Here is a 17,893-nt window from a genome sequence, read left to right as displayed (position 1 = left end):
ACCGATTTCCGAACTCTAAATGGGTGAATTTTGGCGAATTAAACGCCTTTCTATTATTCGCTCTCGGGAAGCAATCTGCCATTTTCTCAAACACATTACAAACACCGAGTCAAATCAGCTCTGTTATTTTCCGTTTTTTCGACTGTTTTCCGTACCTTGGAGACATCATGCCTCGTCGGTGTGTTGTCGGAGGGTGTAACAACACGAACAGGGACGGATTCAAGTTGCACCAGTGGCCCAAAGATGCGAAAGTGGCAAGAAATTGGACGTTTGTTCCACACACTTTACTGACGAAAGCTATGCTACGACAGAGATGGCAAGAATGTGTGGATATCCTGCGACACTCAAAGCAGATGCATTTCCAACGATAAAGTCATAAAAATCTGCCGCCAGACCCCCAGGAAAAGAGAGCAGATGAGGGTATGTCTACAGAATATATTAATTGATGAAAACTGGGCTGTCTGCACTCTCAAAGTGCATGTTGTTGCCAAATGTATTTCATATGCTGTAAACCTAGTTCATAGTTGTTAGTTTCCTTTAATGCCAAACAAACACATACCAATCGTTGGTTAGAAGGCGATCGCCGAATTTGTCCTCGCTTTCTCCCGTGTCGCTGGCTGTTGTGTCGTTTTCGTCGGTTTCGCTTGCATACGGTTCAAACCGATATGGCTCAATAGCTTCAGTTTCTTCTTCAATTTCGTTTTCGCTACCTGCCTCCACACTACAACCATCCGTTTCAATACATTCGGAATCTGTTGAATCGCTTAAGCTGCTGAAATCCGAGTCTGAATCCGAGCTAATGTCGCTATACCTTGCTGTTCTATCCGCCATGTTTGTTTGTATTGGCATCACTATGTGACGTCACAGGAAAATGGACGGGTGTTTATAACGATGGTTAAAATCAGGCACTTTGAAGCTTTTTTTAGGGATATTGCGTGATGGGTAAAATTTTGAAAAAAACTTCGAAAAATATAATAAGCCACTGGGAACTGATTTTTAATGGTTTTAACAATTCTGAAATTGTGATAATGTTCCCCTTTAATGGATGTTTTTTAAGGGCTTTTGTAAGGTTCCAAGCTTGTAAGCTGACTTCTGATCGCATTTATTTAATATTTAGCGTACATTAAAAAAAGAAAAACATATGTGTTCTTGTCTTACATAAGGATTGTGAATGATAGGCAAAGTTCCAAAAAAAAAGTGCAGATCCCCTTTAAGTGTAATTTAGACATTGTCATACAATTGCAATACTGTGGTACCTCAGTTTTTGTTGGATTCTGTTCTAGACAAAAACAGAATTTTTGTGAATATATTGAAAACAGGAATTGAACAAAAGTGTTAGCAATTGTTATGTAGAATGGGCGTATTTTGGCTTGAAAACAAACGATTAAGGTTAAGCTTTTCACACTGAAGCTCAGCTCTGGAAGAGGTGTTTTAAACATGGCTAGCTAGCACGGTGGAGCAGGGGTTAGTGCATGTGCCTCACAATACGAAGGTCCTGAGTAGTCCTGGGTTTGATTCTGCGCTCGGCATCTTTGTGTGTGGAGTTTGCATGTTCTCCCCGTGACTGCGTGGGTTCCCTCCGGGTACTCCCACCTCCAAAGACATGCACCTGGGGATATGTTGATTGGCAACACTAAATTGGCCCTAGTGTGTGAATGTGAGTGTGAATGTTGTCTATCTGTGTTGGCCCTGCAATGAGGTGGCGACTTGTCCAGGGTGTACCCCGCCTTGCCCCTGAATGCAGCTGAGATAGGCTCCAGCACCCCCCGCAACCCCAAAAGGGACAAGCGGTAGAAAATGGAGCTCGCGGCTAGCGTCCATCCGCAGACGACAGTGTTTTAGCTACTTCTAAAACACTAATACCAAAATTTGTAGTATCACCCAAAAAGTATCCAAACAGAAGAATAAGTGATTATTACATTTTAACAGAAGTGTAGATAGAACATGTTTAATCAAGAAGTAAGCAGACATTAACCATAAATGGACAAGTAGATTAATAAAATTGTTTTTACTACTTGTCCATCATTTTGACAAAATAATAGATTGATAAATGACAATATGTTACTGCATACGTCAGCAGCCAAATTAGGAGCCTTTGTTTGCTTACTCACTACTAAAAGAAAAGTTGTCTAGAATGTTCACTATCTAATTTAATGCCAAAACTGTTCTTTGATTGCAAGAAACATATGTTTAATGTATCATAAGATTTTTTTGTTAAAGCCAATACTGACATTTTGTTTGTGGTCCCCTTTATTTTGAAAAGTAACAAAATATATTTTGGTACAGGTACTAACATATTAGTATCGGTATAACCCTACACTACTACTGCTACTTGTACTACGAGTGATCAATGAACAACAAATCAATGATTGAAGTGACAAATTTGCAATCCTATACTAGGGCCAATTTAGTGTTGCCAATCAACCTATCCCCAGGTGCATGTCTTTGGAGGTGGGAGGAAGCCGGAGTACCCGGAGGGAACCCAAGCAGTCACGGAGAGAACATGCAAACTCCACACAGAAAGATCCTGAGCCTGGGATTGAACCCCAGACTACTCAGCACGTGTGAATGTGGGTGTGAATGTTGTCTGTGTTGGCCCTGCGATGAGGTGGCGACTTGTCCAGGGTGTACCCCGCCTTCCGCCCGATTGTAGCTGAGATAACCTCCAGCGCCCCCCGCGACCCCAAAGGGAATAAGCGGTAGAAAATGGATGGATGGATGGACAATACCCTGTTTGTGGAGAAGCACATTAAAGCACATTGATACTCTTTATTAACTAGCACTACACAATCCGGTGAAAAGATGCAACAGTGCTGCTGGCAAACTTGCTGCTGCTAAGCTAACAAACACAGCTCTGAGCGTGCTCTCGCTGGCATCACACCGGCTTTTAAAGGCACACACTCTGCTCTCATGAAACCTCTCTCCACTGCAAATGACAGATATTTGAGTTTTTTAGGTAACACATTATTTTTCCCTAGTTATTACATTTATTAAAGAGTAATTCCGTTAGTTACGAGTAACTATGATTAATTACATTTTAAAAGTAATTTTCGGAACATTGACCAGCAATGAAACACACTTAAGTTGTCTCAAGTTGGTAGCAAGCAGTCACAGAATATCAAAATAAAAGTCCTTTGACAAAGAAAATCTTGACTCAATCATCAATCAGTGAGGTCACGTGGGCTCTGGTTTGAGCCCAGCATGTGCAAAGGTGGACTGTGCAGTTAATACGTTGCAAAAAATCCTGAGAGTTTGTAAAAATGTCTGTCAATGTTACATTTTTTGTATGATCATTTCTCGCCATATCATGTTCACATATCAGGCCCAAAGGTAAGTATGGCATCAGACCAGTGCCAAAATCCTCACACTCTGCGTATGTGTGGTCTCTCTTCGAGTGTGGACTCATTTTGCTCTCCTGATGTTTGTTTCTTTCTCTACATGTACGGCGTTCCACCCTTGTTCCCCTCCTGTCTGATTGGCCACTTTGAACGCCGACTGTCTCCTGGTCAAAGCCAATCCGAGGGAACTGTTTCAGTCAAACGGTGTCCCTTCTGTTGAAGAGTCGTCTTTAGACACTAAAAAACAATTAAATAACTTTTTCCAAAGCCAATCAATCAACAAAAATAGAACATTGCAGCATGTCCTTTCCCCTCCCACCAACCCAAGAGACTTCTGACCTCTGCCCCTTTGTCAGACACAAAGCACCTTTAATGTTTACCTGGAGTTGATTTCTGTAGCTCCATGTCACAATGTGTCCGTCTTCCCCCGTATAGATCCACGCTTCTCTAATCAATGGCCGTCCCAGTGCAGATGACCCGTCCCCGACCTTGCTGAACTTCACCTCCGCCCGCTACATCAGGTTGGTGTTCCAGAGGATCAGGACGCTCAACGCCGACCTCATGACCCTGACCCTGCGAGACCCCAGGGATGTCGATCCTATTGTGACCAGACGGGTGAGGCTGACTACTATAGCACCTGTTTTTCCTCATTGTCTCGTCTGTTTTGTTTTTTCCATCCCTCAGTTTTTGAACTTGATTAGTTCTTGAACGGGGTTAATAAATCAAAAAGTTTATATAGAGAAGCAAATTTCTCCATGAGTAAATATGGATAATGGGTTCCAAGCCCGACAAAAGTCACTATTTTATTGAAGGTTTGTACACATTGAACTCGGGCTGCAACTAATATCGACTATCGTAACGATTAGTTGGATAATAAAGCGTACACATATTTAATGGCTGTAATTTTTCCATCGACTTTTAAATGCAGCTTAAATTGTTTTAGGTATGTGCTTATGAACAACAAAGATGACATTTATTCATTCATAATTATGTATTTATACTGTAACTGTGCTACTCATTCAGCTGTTAACAACATTTTAAATGACTATTAAAATGTTGTCCATTTAAAAGAGAGAAAAGGCAAAGTGCTTAAAAAAAACTATTAACCTTGTCTATGTATTAAAAAACAGTTAAAATAGCAGCAATGAAAACAAACAACAAAATACCAAATCTAACTTCCTCAAAAAGAAAAGCATTTTGTGATGTTTAAAAAGCTGAACACTGGTATATTGATTATTGATTAACTCCTGCCAGTTTTAGCACTCTAATACAATCAATGTGTTGAATTCTATCTTTGATTAATTCTTAAAATGTTGGCTATTTAATAGATTGTATGTTTAATCTCATTATACCTACGCATTGGTGCCTAATGGCTATCTGTGTGCGTGCGCGATTCGCATTTTGTATTGTGCCTTTTTTTTTTCTTTAAACATGTCCTGTCCAGCCTTTTTTATTGCATTGCAAATTGACGTTGTTTTAAAAAGTACTCAAATTGATGTAGACAAAGTTTAGTCTATGCAATCATCTTTTTTCCCCCAAACATTTTTGTTACCTTGCTGTACTTTGCACTAGCTACTGGCGAGTCTCCGTCGCTGTCAGAAGCTATTAGTCCCGCCTCCATCCACATAGACAAAGATTGCGGATGACTGGCAAGAGGGTGTACTCTGTTCATTTATTCCTGCTATTGAATGCACAGGGTGAAACCTCTTGCACCCTGTTTGGGAGCAAAAGACACAAAAGTGAGGAACATTGCAATTTATCGATGCTAGCAAATTATCGACTTCGTTTTCATTTATTGTTGTATTATTTGACTTTTTGTCGTCACAAGCTGACTTGATGCTCAATAAAGTGTCACTAACAAAGTATAATTAGGAATCAAACCACTAAATTCCTGTGCTGAACATAACATGGAAGATTTCCTGGCAATCACAAAGAGATTATTTTCCATTACAATCCAGTGTATTGTACTGTCAATGATTATAAAGATGTTACTGTAAGGTCAGTCCCTACTAGAGATGGGTACTGAATTTGGTTCTTTTATAGGTAACAACGTACCTACTAACCGTTAGTGCAAGAGAGATATTTATAGCTTCTAAGTAATGTTTCAATTTTTCATGCCAACAAAGCAAGTATGCCCAACGGAAAGCACTTGAAAGTACAGTTAGTCTACACTTTTCAAAATGTGCTAGCTCGAACCTAATTTGGACGGCTTGGCGCAGTTGGAAGAGTGGCTGTGCCAACAACCTGAGGTTCCTGGTTCGATCCCCACCTTCTACCAACCTCGTCACGTCCGTTGTGTCCTTGAGCAAGACACTTCACCCTTGCTCCTGATGGGTCGTGGTCAGCGCCTTGCATGGCAGCTCCCGCCGTCGGTGTGTGAATGTGAATGTGGAAATAGTGTCAAAGCGCTTTGAGCACCTTGAAGGTAGAAAAGCGCTATACAAGTATAACCCTTTTACCATTTACCATTTAATTTACATTGGATATCCGTTATACATAGCATTAATGATTTTACATGGCAATTGCAATGCATCAACATTTGGTAATAAAAACTACAACTAAGATGCACGTTACAATCAAACCGCTGGTGTGTAATAAATAAAATACAGTACTTAGGTCCTGATATACTAAGATCCAAATACAATTGCTAAACAGCGTGTGCAATCTATAAAATAGCGACTGCTACTATTAGTGGGCGTGTTGTGTGAGATCTACTAACATTGCACGTGCTATTCATAACTCGTGCAGACGGCCTTATCTAAATGTCATTTTTGCGGGTCTCACTGCACATTCATGTCATCATGCCTGTTTGGCGCATTTTAGCTGCTTGATACTCCTGATTGATTGCAAAACTTTAAGAAGGTCATCACGCAAGTAAACAAGGTAGGAGTCAAACTTTCACATACTCTAAATAACCAATTATGATATATATATATATATATATATATATATATATATATATATATATATATATATACATATATATATATATATATAGTTACTTTGCATGCAGTCGGCTTTCGCCCCCATGGCCTAATATTTTAGGCCCAATGCAGCCCCCGAGTCAAAAAGTTTGAGCAACCCTAATCTAACATCTTGGAATTGTAATTGCTTGCAAAGTCTACTGTATAATACTTGCAAATGAGACTCACAAGTGTAAGAAAACAAGATAAAACAACTGAACAGTTCAGTCGTGAATGCTAAATACATTAAATATTTTTATTATTAAACAATTATTACCACATAAACACACACAAGTACCAGAAATTGGTATCGTTGAATACCTGTCGATTCCCAGGTACCGGGAATTGGTACCGAATCGATTCAAATGTGAAAGTTACCCATCCCTTGTTCTTACATATTGTTACTTTAAATGAGTGATGAATATGTCAACACACTTTTGAATAAATATTGTTTCCTTCTCTTGTTGTTTCTCCACAGTACTACTATTCCATTAAGGATATTTCAGTCGGAGGGATGTGTATATGTTACGGTCACGCAAAGGCCTGCCCCCTCAACACCGCTACCAAGGTAAAACGCTGAACACTTGGATCCTCCCCCCCATCACATTTCAAGGTAACACAGCCGTCTTTAACCAATGTGGAAAAGGAATCAAGTACCCTCAGGCATCAGCTTTTATATCAAACCTTTGCTGCATTGTCACTGAAGGACACAGGTGTTGTCTAGCGCCTCGGCTCAGTCCAGTGTTTGATACCAGACACCTGATCTTTCGCACTTTTTCTCACACGCTCATGGTGTGTTGTCCTGCACATGTCCTCAGGCTGAAACAAGTCTTACTTCGATGTGACACATTTGTTTTTTTCTCTCTCTAAAGGTGATGATGTCAGCATAAGTGATGTCATTTGTTTTCAATGTCTACTTTTACTCTGCACACTGCAACTTCCATATCAGCATTGGTCCATATTTAATAATACAATAATATGCCAGTTTTCATTGGTAATTTGTTCTAAAAAGTCTCTTCAAAACTGAATTGTATAAAAATTGGAACAATTCTTTCCATAAGAAATATTAATAATGTCTTTCAGACACTCAAAAATATTAACATAAAGCACATTTTATGGAGAATAATTATAGTTTTGTATGCAGAAAATGACGCGAAATGCAAAATCACTTTTACCTTTATTGAAAATGTTTTAGTCAAAAAGGCAATGAACTGACAGGTAGGTAAGAAGGGAGGAAAGACCCACCTTTGTGCTTTTCTACAAGTTCTTTCTTGATTTCCATAGAGTTTCTCACGTTCTTTGTTATAGTGACTTTGGCCCCATCGTGGCTTATTTTGCAGTCGTAATTACCGGTAATTTTAAAAAGCACAGTGGCTTAGTCACCAACATGTGTGATTCAGTGTTCATACCACAGGTGTCAAAGTCAAGGCCCAGATTTGGCATCATTTCATGTGGCCCATGAAAGTCTGGAAATATTCTGCGTCAGTGAAGTACTTTATCTTTTCTTACTAAATGTATTTGTTGTTTCTGTTTTGAGAGAAATATATATCAAATGCAATAACAAATATTATATTATCATATTTTTTTTCTTAAAATACTTGTTGGACTTATGTATGAATGTGTAATAATAACGTTAAGTAATGTTATTTATACTTAGTAGTTATCTGTAATAATAATGAACTATTAGTTTTGTGTTTTCTAATAATGTAAATGATCAGTGATCACTTCCTGCGTTGTTCAGTTACCAGAAAGCGAGTGCCTTTGTTCATGCAACCAACCTTGCTTTGCAACTTCTGTTAACCTCTTCCGAAGAAGAAAACAAAATAAAGAGCACTTTTTATTGCTAACGATTACGTCTCTATTGCGATCTATATTGACATCGTTTATCGCCCAGCCCTACTATGCGCCCTGTGAAATCAATGCGAAAAAGAAAAATATGCTCTGGTAATGCTTAAAATGAGCACAATACTGTGAATATTACACGTTATCACATTACATATATACTTACAGCATGTACCGTATTTTCCGCACTATAAGGCGCACCTAAAAACCACAAATTTTCTCAAAAGCTGACAGTGCGCCTTATAATCCGGTGCGCCTTATATATGGGTTAATATTAATATTAATTTTCATAAAGTTTCGGTCTCGCAACTACGGTAAACAGCCGCCATCTTCTTTCCCCGTAGAAGAAGAAGAAGCGCGCGGTGCATGCTGGGATATGTGACGTTTCATTTCCATTTGTGTGTTTATGTAAAGACCCCAAAATGGCTCCTATTAAGTGTGTTGTCTGTCTAATTATAAATAATGCAGACGAGGCGTGTTAACTGAGTTCTCAACGTTTACTCACAGCGTGCTCATAACCACATTCTAACTGCCAGCATACAACAACGCTTCTCAGGGCTACCGCGCATGCTCGTCACTATCGTTGCATGCTGGGTAGTGTAGTTGTAATATTTGCTAGCTCATAACATCACATTAAGAGACACGCTTACGCGCTTAATTCAATACTCGCCGTCATTCCGGGTGGATTGACAAAAGACCTCCAGCCGCTAGATATTGGTGTCAACAGGGCATTCGAAGCTAGACTGCTAACTGCGTGGGAACAGTGGATGACAGAAGGTGAACACACGTGACGTTCACCAAGACAGGGAGACAGCGCCAGACGACATACGCCACTATCTGCCAGTGGATCGTAAATGCCTGGGCTGATTCAGTCTCATCTGTGGTCCGAGCTTTCAGGAAGGCAGGAATTGTCACTGAACTAATAAACGGCAACGACACTGACTCCATTAATGACGACTTCGACGAGACGGAGCCGGCCATGTTGGATGCCGTATTCGCTCAACTGTTTAATTCGGACACTGAAGAGGAAGAATTCGAGGGATTTGTGAATGAGCTATAACTTCATAAAGTGAGCTTTACATTTTTATTTAGTGTGTTGTGTTGTGTGACATTAACGTTTGAGCAACGTTGAGTTATTGATATATTGTTGTTGCTCTGCACTATTTCACGTGTTACTATATTGTGATTGCACGTTTGATTTACGTAACACGAGTAAATCAGCTGTTTATTCATTTTGGGAGTGAACGGAGTTGTCAGAACGCTGGTTTGTTATCTATTAATAAAGTTTGACTGACCTATCTGACTGTTTTGTTGACATAGGTGCGCCTTATAATCCGGTGCGCCTTATATATGAACAAAGTTTTGAAATATGCCATTCATTGAAGGTGCGCCTTATAATCCGATGCGCCTTATAGTGCGGAAAATACGGTATATTAAAAATATTTGCTTTATAGGTGCAATAGGTTAGTCTTCATTACCTGCATTGTTAGCCACCTCTTACTATCAGTGTTTCACTCTTTAGAATGCACTGAAAACACATAAGGATTGTGAATGATGGGCAAAATTACACAAAAATGTAATTCCTCATAAATTAGATGTTTCTTTGAATTTGTAGTATTTTTTTTGCGTATTGGCAAAGTACACATAACATTATCGGTAATTGTAGGCATGAAGGGTCCGTTTGGAGTACCCACTTAAGTTGGTTCCTTGCCTGATAAAGTGCTACACAAAACCCCTTGGCCGTTTTTTTGACTGGCTTTCAGTTTTTGGAAAAGCTCAGTCATGTTCTTGCTGTCCAACATCATCAACCCTTCAGCTATTAACATGAACGGAGGGGAGAAAAACAAGTATAAATATGGCCTCTTTTACACGGTCATTCATGGACATAATTAAGTACTGGGCAGATGTGAGCTGATTTGTTAATGATTGTCTCCAGAACATCTGCTAGGATGCGTGCTCAGCACAAAGGCAGCCTGAAGCCAGAGCTGGGGCGTTTTGTCTCAGATAAAAGGGGAGGAAAACCGACCGGTGCCAAAATAACCAAACTTGGCTCGGACTTTTGCTATTGTACTCTGCACAGTCTGGCAGCCTCTCCTCATCAACCGATTTACAGAAAGTACTAAATTGAATTACTAAGTTGGCAGAAGTCTTGCGACGCTACTGTGTTATGAGTCTCTCTTCTCTCAGGAGGGCGGTGCTGAACCCATTTGTTACCAACTAATAATCTGGAAAAGGGAAACAAGATCTTTTCCAGCGCTCTCTTGTGAATACATTATTGTTCCACAGGCCACTTACAAACACTGCTAATTACATTTTGCTGCCGTCTATTTGAACGTGCAGGCGTATGCTGTGATGCCTCATAAGGACACGTTTCAGTCACTGTGTGTGATAAGGACATGAAATACATGAATACATCATCACACCCTAATTCAAGGAAATAAACACAATATCACCTTTGAAGATTAGACATGGTTATTTAATTGTATGAATGCCCAAGCATTCCTACACCAAAAAAATCATCTATATTTGCCGGAGACCACAGTCCACAGTTTTAACTCGATCGGAAGCGTTCCACTATCAAAACGTTCGGCTCGACCGGAAAAATCCTAGGTTACCCAGAATTCCCATTTCTCCCATTGAAAATAAATGGGGTGTTTTTCGAACTTGCACAATTCCCACATTTCTCAACCGATTCGAACCTTTCCACCATCCACACACTCCACTCACTTTGGACAATCAAAACACCATTTTCCAAGTCCCAAAAAATTCCAGGATTTCCCAGAATTCCCGGTTTTCCAAAACCCTATTTTACCTCTTCCTGGAAAGTTTTTTATAGTGCACATTTTTCAACCGTTTTTGACCATTCCACCTTCAAAACATTCCTCTGAGTTGGGACAACACAATTTTTTTTTTCTCCCTATAAAAATTCCCGGTTTTCCCGAAATTCCAGGAATTCGGAAATACCCATTCTCAATTCAAACTGTTTCTGCGTCAACATTTTTCAACCGATTCCGAAAATCCAACACCAACCCATTCATATCATTTAGGACAGTTGTGCTATAATCAATATTTGCTAAAAATTCCTGGTTTTCCCGAAATTCCCAAATTTCCGGGAAATTCCCATTCGAATGAATTGGCGTATTCAGTCTACAATGCCCTAAATTCTCAAAATGTTTCGCATTTTTTAAACCTGATTCCGATGTGTTAACCATCCACACACTGTACTCTTCTGATATATCGAACGCAAAACATGTTTTCCCTTTCCCAGAATTCCCGGTTTTCCAAAACTCTATTTTACCTCTTCCTGGAAAATTTTCACAGTGCACATTTTTCAATCGTTTTTGACCATTCTACCTTCAAAACATTCCTCTGAGTTGGGACAACACATTTTCCTTTTTTTCTCCCCATACAAATTCCCGGTTTTCCCGTAATTCCAGGAATTCAGAAATACCCATTCTCAATTCAAACTGTTTGAGTCAACATTTTTCAACCGATTCCAAAAAATCCAACACCAACCCATTCATATAATTTAGGACAATTGTGCTAGAATCAATATTTGCTCAAAATTCCCGGTTTTCCTGAAATTCCCAAATTTCCAGGAAATTCTCATTCGAATGAATTGGCGTATTCAGTCTACAATGCCCTAAATTCTCAAAATGTTTCGCATTTTTTAAACCTGATTCCGATGTGTTAACCATCCACACACAGGACTCTTCTGATATGTCGAACGCAAAACATGTTTTCCCTTTCCCAGAATTCCCGGTTTTCCAAAACCCTATTTGACCTCTTCCTGGAAAATTTTCACAGTGCACATTTTTCAACCGTTTTTGACCATTCCACCTTCAAAACATTCCTCTGAGTTGGGACAACAATTTTTCCCTTTTTTTCCCCATACTAATTCCCGGTTTTCCCGAAATTCCATGGATTCAGAAATACCCATTCAAACTGTTTCTACATCAACATTTTTCAACCGATTCCAAAAATCCAACACCAACCCATTCACATCATTTAGGACAATTGTGCTAGAATCAATATTTGCAAAAAATTCCCGGTTTTCCCGAAATTCCCAACTTTCCGGGAAATTCCCATTCGAATGAATTGGCGTATTCAGTCTACAATGGCAGGTATGAAAAACATTAACTTAAATGACTGACTATCTTTAGAAGTTGAGTGAATTTTTTTTGTATTTGGTGATACAATAATTCATTAAATTAAGCTCATAACTAGGCATTAGTACTTAAATCAGTTCTGTTTTTTGTCACTGACCGATTCCTGCGGTCCTGCCAATTATTCGAACTCAGCCAAACTACCTCAAAGTAATGTTGCAATTTTGAATTCCAACAAAGCAATTCAGTTATAAAACAGTCCACTTGTCCACAAATGCGCTAGCTTAATGCTAATAGACATTGCCTTTCCAATTGACATGCTACTGATTAGCATTAATGATTTTACATGGCGATTTCAACACCTCCAAATTTGTTAATGAAAACAAAAACTAAGATGTATGTTACGATTAAATAGCTGGTGCATAAATAGTACAGTACTTACAGTATTACCACTTTGCAAGGCGCAACTACTAAAATGACCAACACACTCTAACTATACACTACTTGGTATCATACTTGCAAATAATACTCACAAATGTAATATTGAAACAAGATATAACAACTGATATAACATTATCAGGTCATTTTTAAATGTTGCAATAAAAAATTTGATTTATTAATATTTTTTTAACGCCCAAAAGTTCCAAATATTGGTACCACTGAATACCAGTATTGATTCCCAGTTACCTTGACTCAGTACTATATCGGTTCAAATGTGAATGGTGCCAATCCCTACTCATGATGCGACTGGATACTTTGTGACTGGATACTTTTCTGCCTTGGAGACGGTGTAAGTAATATAATTGATACTTGTTTATTGGCGGTGTAGCTCGGTTGGTAGAGCGGCCGGGCCAGCAACTTGAGAGTTCCAGGTTCGATCCCCGCTTCCGCCGACCTTGTCGCTACCGTTGTGTCCTTGGGCAAGACACTTTAACTACCTGCTCCCAGTGCCCCCCACACTGGTTTAAATGTAACTTAGATAATGGGGTTCAATATGTAAAGCGCTTTGAGTCACTAGAGAAAAGCACTATATAAATATACTTCCCTTCACTTCGCTTATATTAACAAATGTGCTGTTTTATACTGCGATATTGTTCAAGTTAGAACATGCTTGTGTGCTATTGTCTGCTTAGCTGCTGTGTAGATGCTACCTCCTAGTAGCCTACCATGTCTACATTTTATAAATAACTTGACTAAAATAGAAGAAAAGACCAAACTTGTGTGTTTATTGGAGGACATTTAGATGTTGCTCTAGCTGTCCAGCTTTGCACAAGTAAACACACTGCAGGACTGGTTGTATCGGAGATTTTAGATGCAAGCCGATACCATCCAATACTTTTTTTTTTTTCTGATATCAGACTATCTGACATCAATTTCTGAACGGAACACTCCTAGTTAAGATACAGAAGATACGTTGTAATACACTCAGCATAGTAGCTAGCCTGATTGGTATTGTTTGACAAATGTGTTTACTGTGTGTTTGTGCAGAAGTTTAGCTGTGAATGCGAACACAACACATGCGGAGAGAGCTGCGATCGCTGTTGCCCTGGTTACCACCAGCAACCCTGGATGGCCGGGACCTTCCTCACGCGACATGTTTGTGAGAGTAAGACGTAACACAACTACACACACAACACACACACACAACAAGTGAACTGGCATGCATGCCTCCAGAGTGATTGCCATACTGTTGTCCTTTATGTAACACATTGCTACCAAATACAACTTGTGGACTATAGAAGTAACTTTACGCCAGTTATGATGTGATGACCTCTTTTATGTCGGGACGTAATGCAAGGGGGGCAGTAGGGATGGGCGATATGGCCTAAAAATTGCAGTCGTCACGATAATTTATATCATGGTATATTATTTGTCATATAAATAATAGTCATTTCAAAACAGGTTACAAAGCTGCTGACCGATGTGGTAACATATTGCATCATTTCCAGTTGTATTATTTTCTCATAACTATTATCAATCTACTTGTTAATATAATGTTAATATCTGGTTACTTTCTGTTTTAACATGTACTATCTACTCGTCTGTTGTAATGTAATAAACACTTATTTTCCTGTTGATTGGATACTTTACATTAGTTTTGGGTGATACTGCAAATGTGGGTATCGATCCGATACCAAGTTGTTACAGGGTCAGTAAGGGTCATACCTAAAAACAGGTAACAATATGAACTAAATATATAAAAAAAAAAAATCATATTCCTTTTTATTACATGCAATATGCAAAACAAAACAAAGTTAATTGTGCCAAATAACTAACATGAGTAAAACCACTATTGGCTCTGATTAAAGCCCTCTTGTGTGCAGGGACTTATTTCCTGAATTTGTAAACAATACAAAAAACTATTTAATAATGATAAAACAATATAAATCACTGATACTATAGTTACTGCCGATATTTGTATCGATTTAACCCCCCTACCCTGTTTACATTCACGAGCTCTAGCTTAGCGGTTAGCATTGCTTCCTGTATCCTCCTACTGCGTGTAGTGTGACGTATTCAGCTATTCCTCGTCCTACTTGTAGGAAACGTTTATTTGCCGCGATGGGGTTGGAGGACACACTGTAGGGACATTAGCCGTGCTCGCGAGCTTGCAAGCATTGCCTTAAGGACGTTTGTTGCTGTCAAATTTGCGAGAGACAGCTAGAATGTGTCATCAACATGCATTATTAAGTTACGGCGATTCAAATTAAAATCTTTATGGTCGAAGTTGTACAAATGAATTTCATTTATATCGTAAATCTTTTATATCGCCTTACCATGGGGCGCCATACAAAATTATAGTGATCCCACTGATTTACAATAGTTAATATGTACATTACTGTTAAGTTGTTGTTTTAGCAATATTTTTGTGAATTTCCGCATGGTTTGTATAGTTTCCTATTGCGCACTCCAATTTGTATCCCACTTTCTTGTTTTGTACCGTTTGAAAAACCTTTACTTTCTGTTTGTGGACGCTTTGGTGCTGATCATCCTCCTTGGTCCATGCGCCACACTTATAGGAAGTTTGGCGAAAATAGGTTACGTAATTTAGTGTAATTCTGCTATTTGTAGTTTGTAATTTTTTTTATTTAGCTTTTACTTTGACAGAATAACCGAATATAAACATAACCTGTGAAAGTGTTCTGAATTCGCAGAAGTAACCAATTGAACACTTGTACATATTAAATGCCCAAATCAGGCGTTACATGTGTTCCTTTCTCAATTTTTTAAAAATTAAATTGCATTGTGTTTTTGATTGCAGCATTGTTAGAACATGATATGATACAGTATACACACTTTCTCTTAAGACCTCTTGACTGACTCCCATTACAACTGCGATTTTTTAACCGACTGTAATCTTGGTATATTACTACGCTTTTTCCATGAAAACCAAATAAATCTAATTTTTGCCGATTGGAAAAACAAGAAAACATTGTTTTGGTGTAAATGTGGCCCTTAACCACCGGAAGGCGACAAAAACCATGAGCATAACTCACAGAGCTTTGATTAGCGTAAATTAGTTAAACTGCCATTAAACCACTGAAATGTAATACAAAGGATAACATGGCAGATACCCAGCAGGCACAAAACATTAAAACAACGCTGAGAACTTTTTGAATTAGGTCCTGACGTTGAGCTACTCAAACCTAACGTTGAAACAACATGATTTTGATGATGTTTAATCAATTTTGGGTTCTGACGTTAAGTTGACCATTGAAATTTGGTCATTTTCCAACCAATATTCTACAACACAAATACAACGTTGTAACAACATGCTTTTTGACGACGTTTATTCAATGTCAAGTTGTGACGTTGATTTGATAATTTGGTAATTTCCCAACCAACAACGTGCATACATTATACATCGACGTTGTTTCAATTTACAAATACAACTATTTTTCAACGTTGTTTCAAAGTTGGTTTCAAAGGACATGTATGGATAATCAATGTTGTATCAATGTCTTGTGCCTGCTGGGTATATATTAAATACTTGTGATCTCAATAAACTTAACCAAGTCCTGCCTGCTTTATCTCTTTCTAGCTCATTAGGCACTGTAGAAAAAATGTTTGTCTGCCGTATCAAAATCCATGTTGTCATGAATTATTGACCCATTTAATGCTGTAACTACCAACCTCAAATATTCCACTTTGCAACTTATTTTTAGAAATATTGCACATTTTGCATTTTCCATAATAAAAACAAAAAAATATTCATTTATTGCTGAATTATGACACTTTTATGGGCGGGTCCCTTTTGGGTCCTAAGAGTATGTATAGTCAATCTTAAAGCAGCACTAAGTAACTTTTCAACTTTCATAAAATATTTTCATAACTTTTGGGATGATACATGGTCTTACAACTAGTTGAATGACACCTCTGTCATGGCCTGAGGAGGTCTGTATCGCTCTCACTGGCACTTAGCGACATTGAGGAGGGTGGCAAGAGCCCTGCCACACAAAAACCTACAAATGTGCTGACTTGCTTTACGGCATACGTCACTCCCCCTTTCCCTATTCGTTAAAAAGTCGGAAGACTATGCGAACGCCTGTGAGCCGCCAGAAAACAAAAAGAAGAGTAACGCCTTTGGTACAATTACTGCTATCATGGCCAAAGCTCCAAAACAACCAAAGAAACGAAAAGTTTTGTCTGACGAGACAAAAAAGAAAAACGGAGCCTACCCGGCTCCGGCTACGGGCAAAAGGACAGTCAGGATCAACATTGCCCCGCCTTTCACTCGCTGGCGTGAGCTCGAAGACGAGGAATTTTAGACCATTGCTGCCTTGGCTTTGTTCCTGCTAAACTAGTAAGTGACTTATGTTCAAATTAAAATGCTAATGCTAGTGTTAGCTGTCGGAAATTTGTGTGGTAGTAATAAATAGCCACCAGCATGATAGTTTCACTACTACTTCCTTCAAAAAAACTCTCCCGCCGGTCTTTCTTTACTTCGGACCTGCATCCCCCGCCCCGATACATTCTTGGTTTGCAGCGCAATCCAAGATCATTTCTTGATAGTGTCTGCTATTTAACACCAGCATAGCCATTGGAGAAATAATATCTGTGCCAATATTACAGGGTACATCATGTCAGTTTGACGCTATATGCCATACTTGCCAACCCTCCCGGATTTTCCGGGAGACTCCCGAAATTCAGCGCCTCTCCCGAAAACCTCCCGGGACAAATTTTCTCCCGAAAATCTCCGGAAATTCAGGCGGAGCTGGAGGCCACGCCCCCTCCAGCTCCATGCGGACCTGAGTGACGTGTTGACAGCCTGTTTTCACGTCTGCTTTCCCACAATATAAAGCATGCCTGCCCATTCATGTTATAACTGTAGAATGATCGAGGGCGAGTTCTTGGTTTCTTATGTGGGTTTATTGTTAGGCAGTTTCATTAACGTCCTCCCAGCGCGGTAACAACACACAACAGCAGCAGTCAAGTTTTCGAAAGCAGTTCGTCTGCCGTAAACAGCAATGTTGTGACACTTTTAAACAGGACAATACTGCCATCTACTGTACATGCATATGTGACCCACCCATAATGTGTCACATTTTTGTGTTGATTTATTTATTTTATTTTGTGGTTTAAATTCGTTTTTGGAGCTGTCATTACACATTTATCAGTATTCACATTGGTCAGTAGGGGGCAG

General features: G+C 39.1%; 1 protein-coding gene across 4 annotated transcripts in view; it reads left to right on the top strand.

Annotated features, from left to right (window-relative positions):
* lama2 (laminin, alpha 2) overlaps positions 1-17,893 on the top strand; it is a 498,600-nt gene that overhangs the window by 139,436 nt on the left and 341,271 nt on the right. For all 4 annotated transcript variants that reach the window (XM_061987117.2, XM_061987118.2, XM_061987116.2 and 1 more), the window contains exons 6-8: positions 3,774-3,953; positions 6,780-6,869; positions 13,738-13,855. In XM_061987117.2, coding sequence (XP_061843101.2) covers positions 3,774-3,953; positions 6,780-6,869; positions 13,738-13,855 — 388 coding nt within the window. The remainder of the gene's footprint in view (positions 1-3,773; positions 3,954-6,779; positions 6,870-13,737; positions 13,856-17,893) is intronic.

This window comes from Nerophis lumbriciformis, linkage group LG26 (assembly GCF_033978685.3).
Source record: "Nerophis lumbriciformis linkage group LG26, RoL_Nlum_v2.1, whole genome shotgun sequence".
Classification (NCBI taxonomy): Eukaryota; Metazoa; Chordata; class Actinopteri; order Syngnathiformes; family Syngnathidae; genus Nerophis; species Nerophis lumbriciformis.
This window is presented reverse-complemented; position numbering and strand designations above follow the sequence as displayed.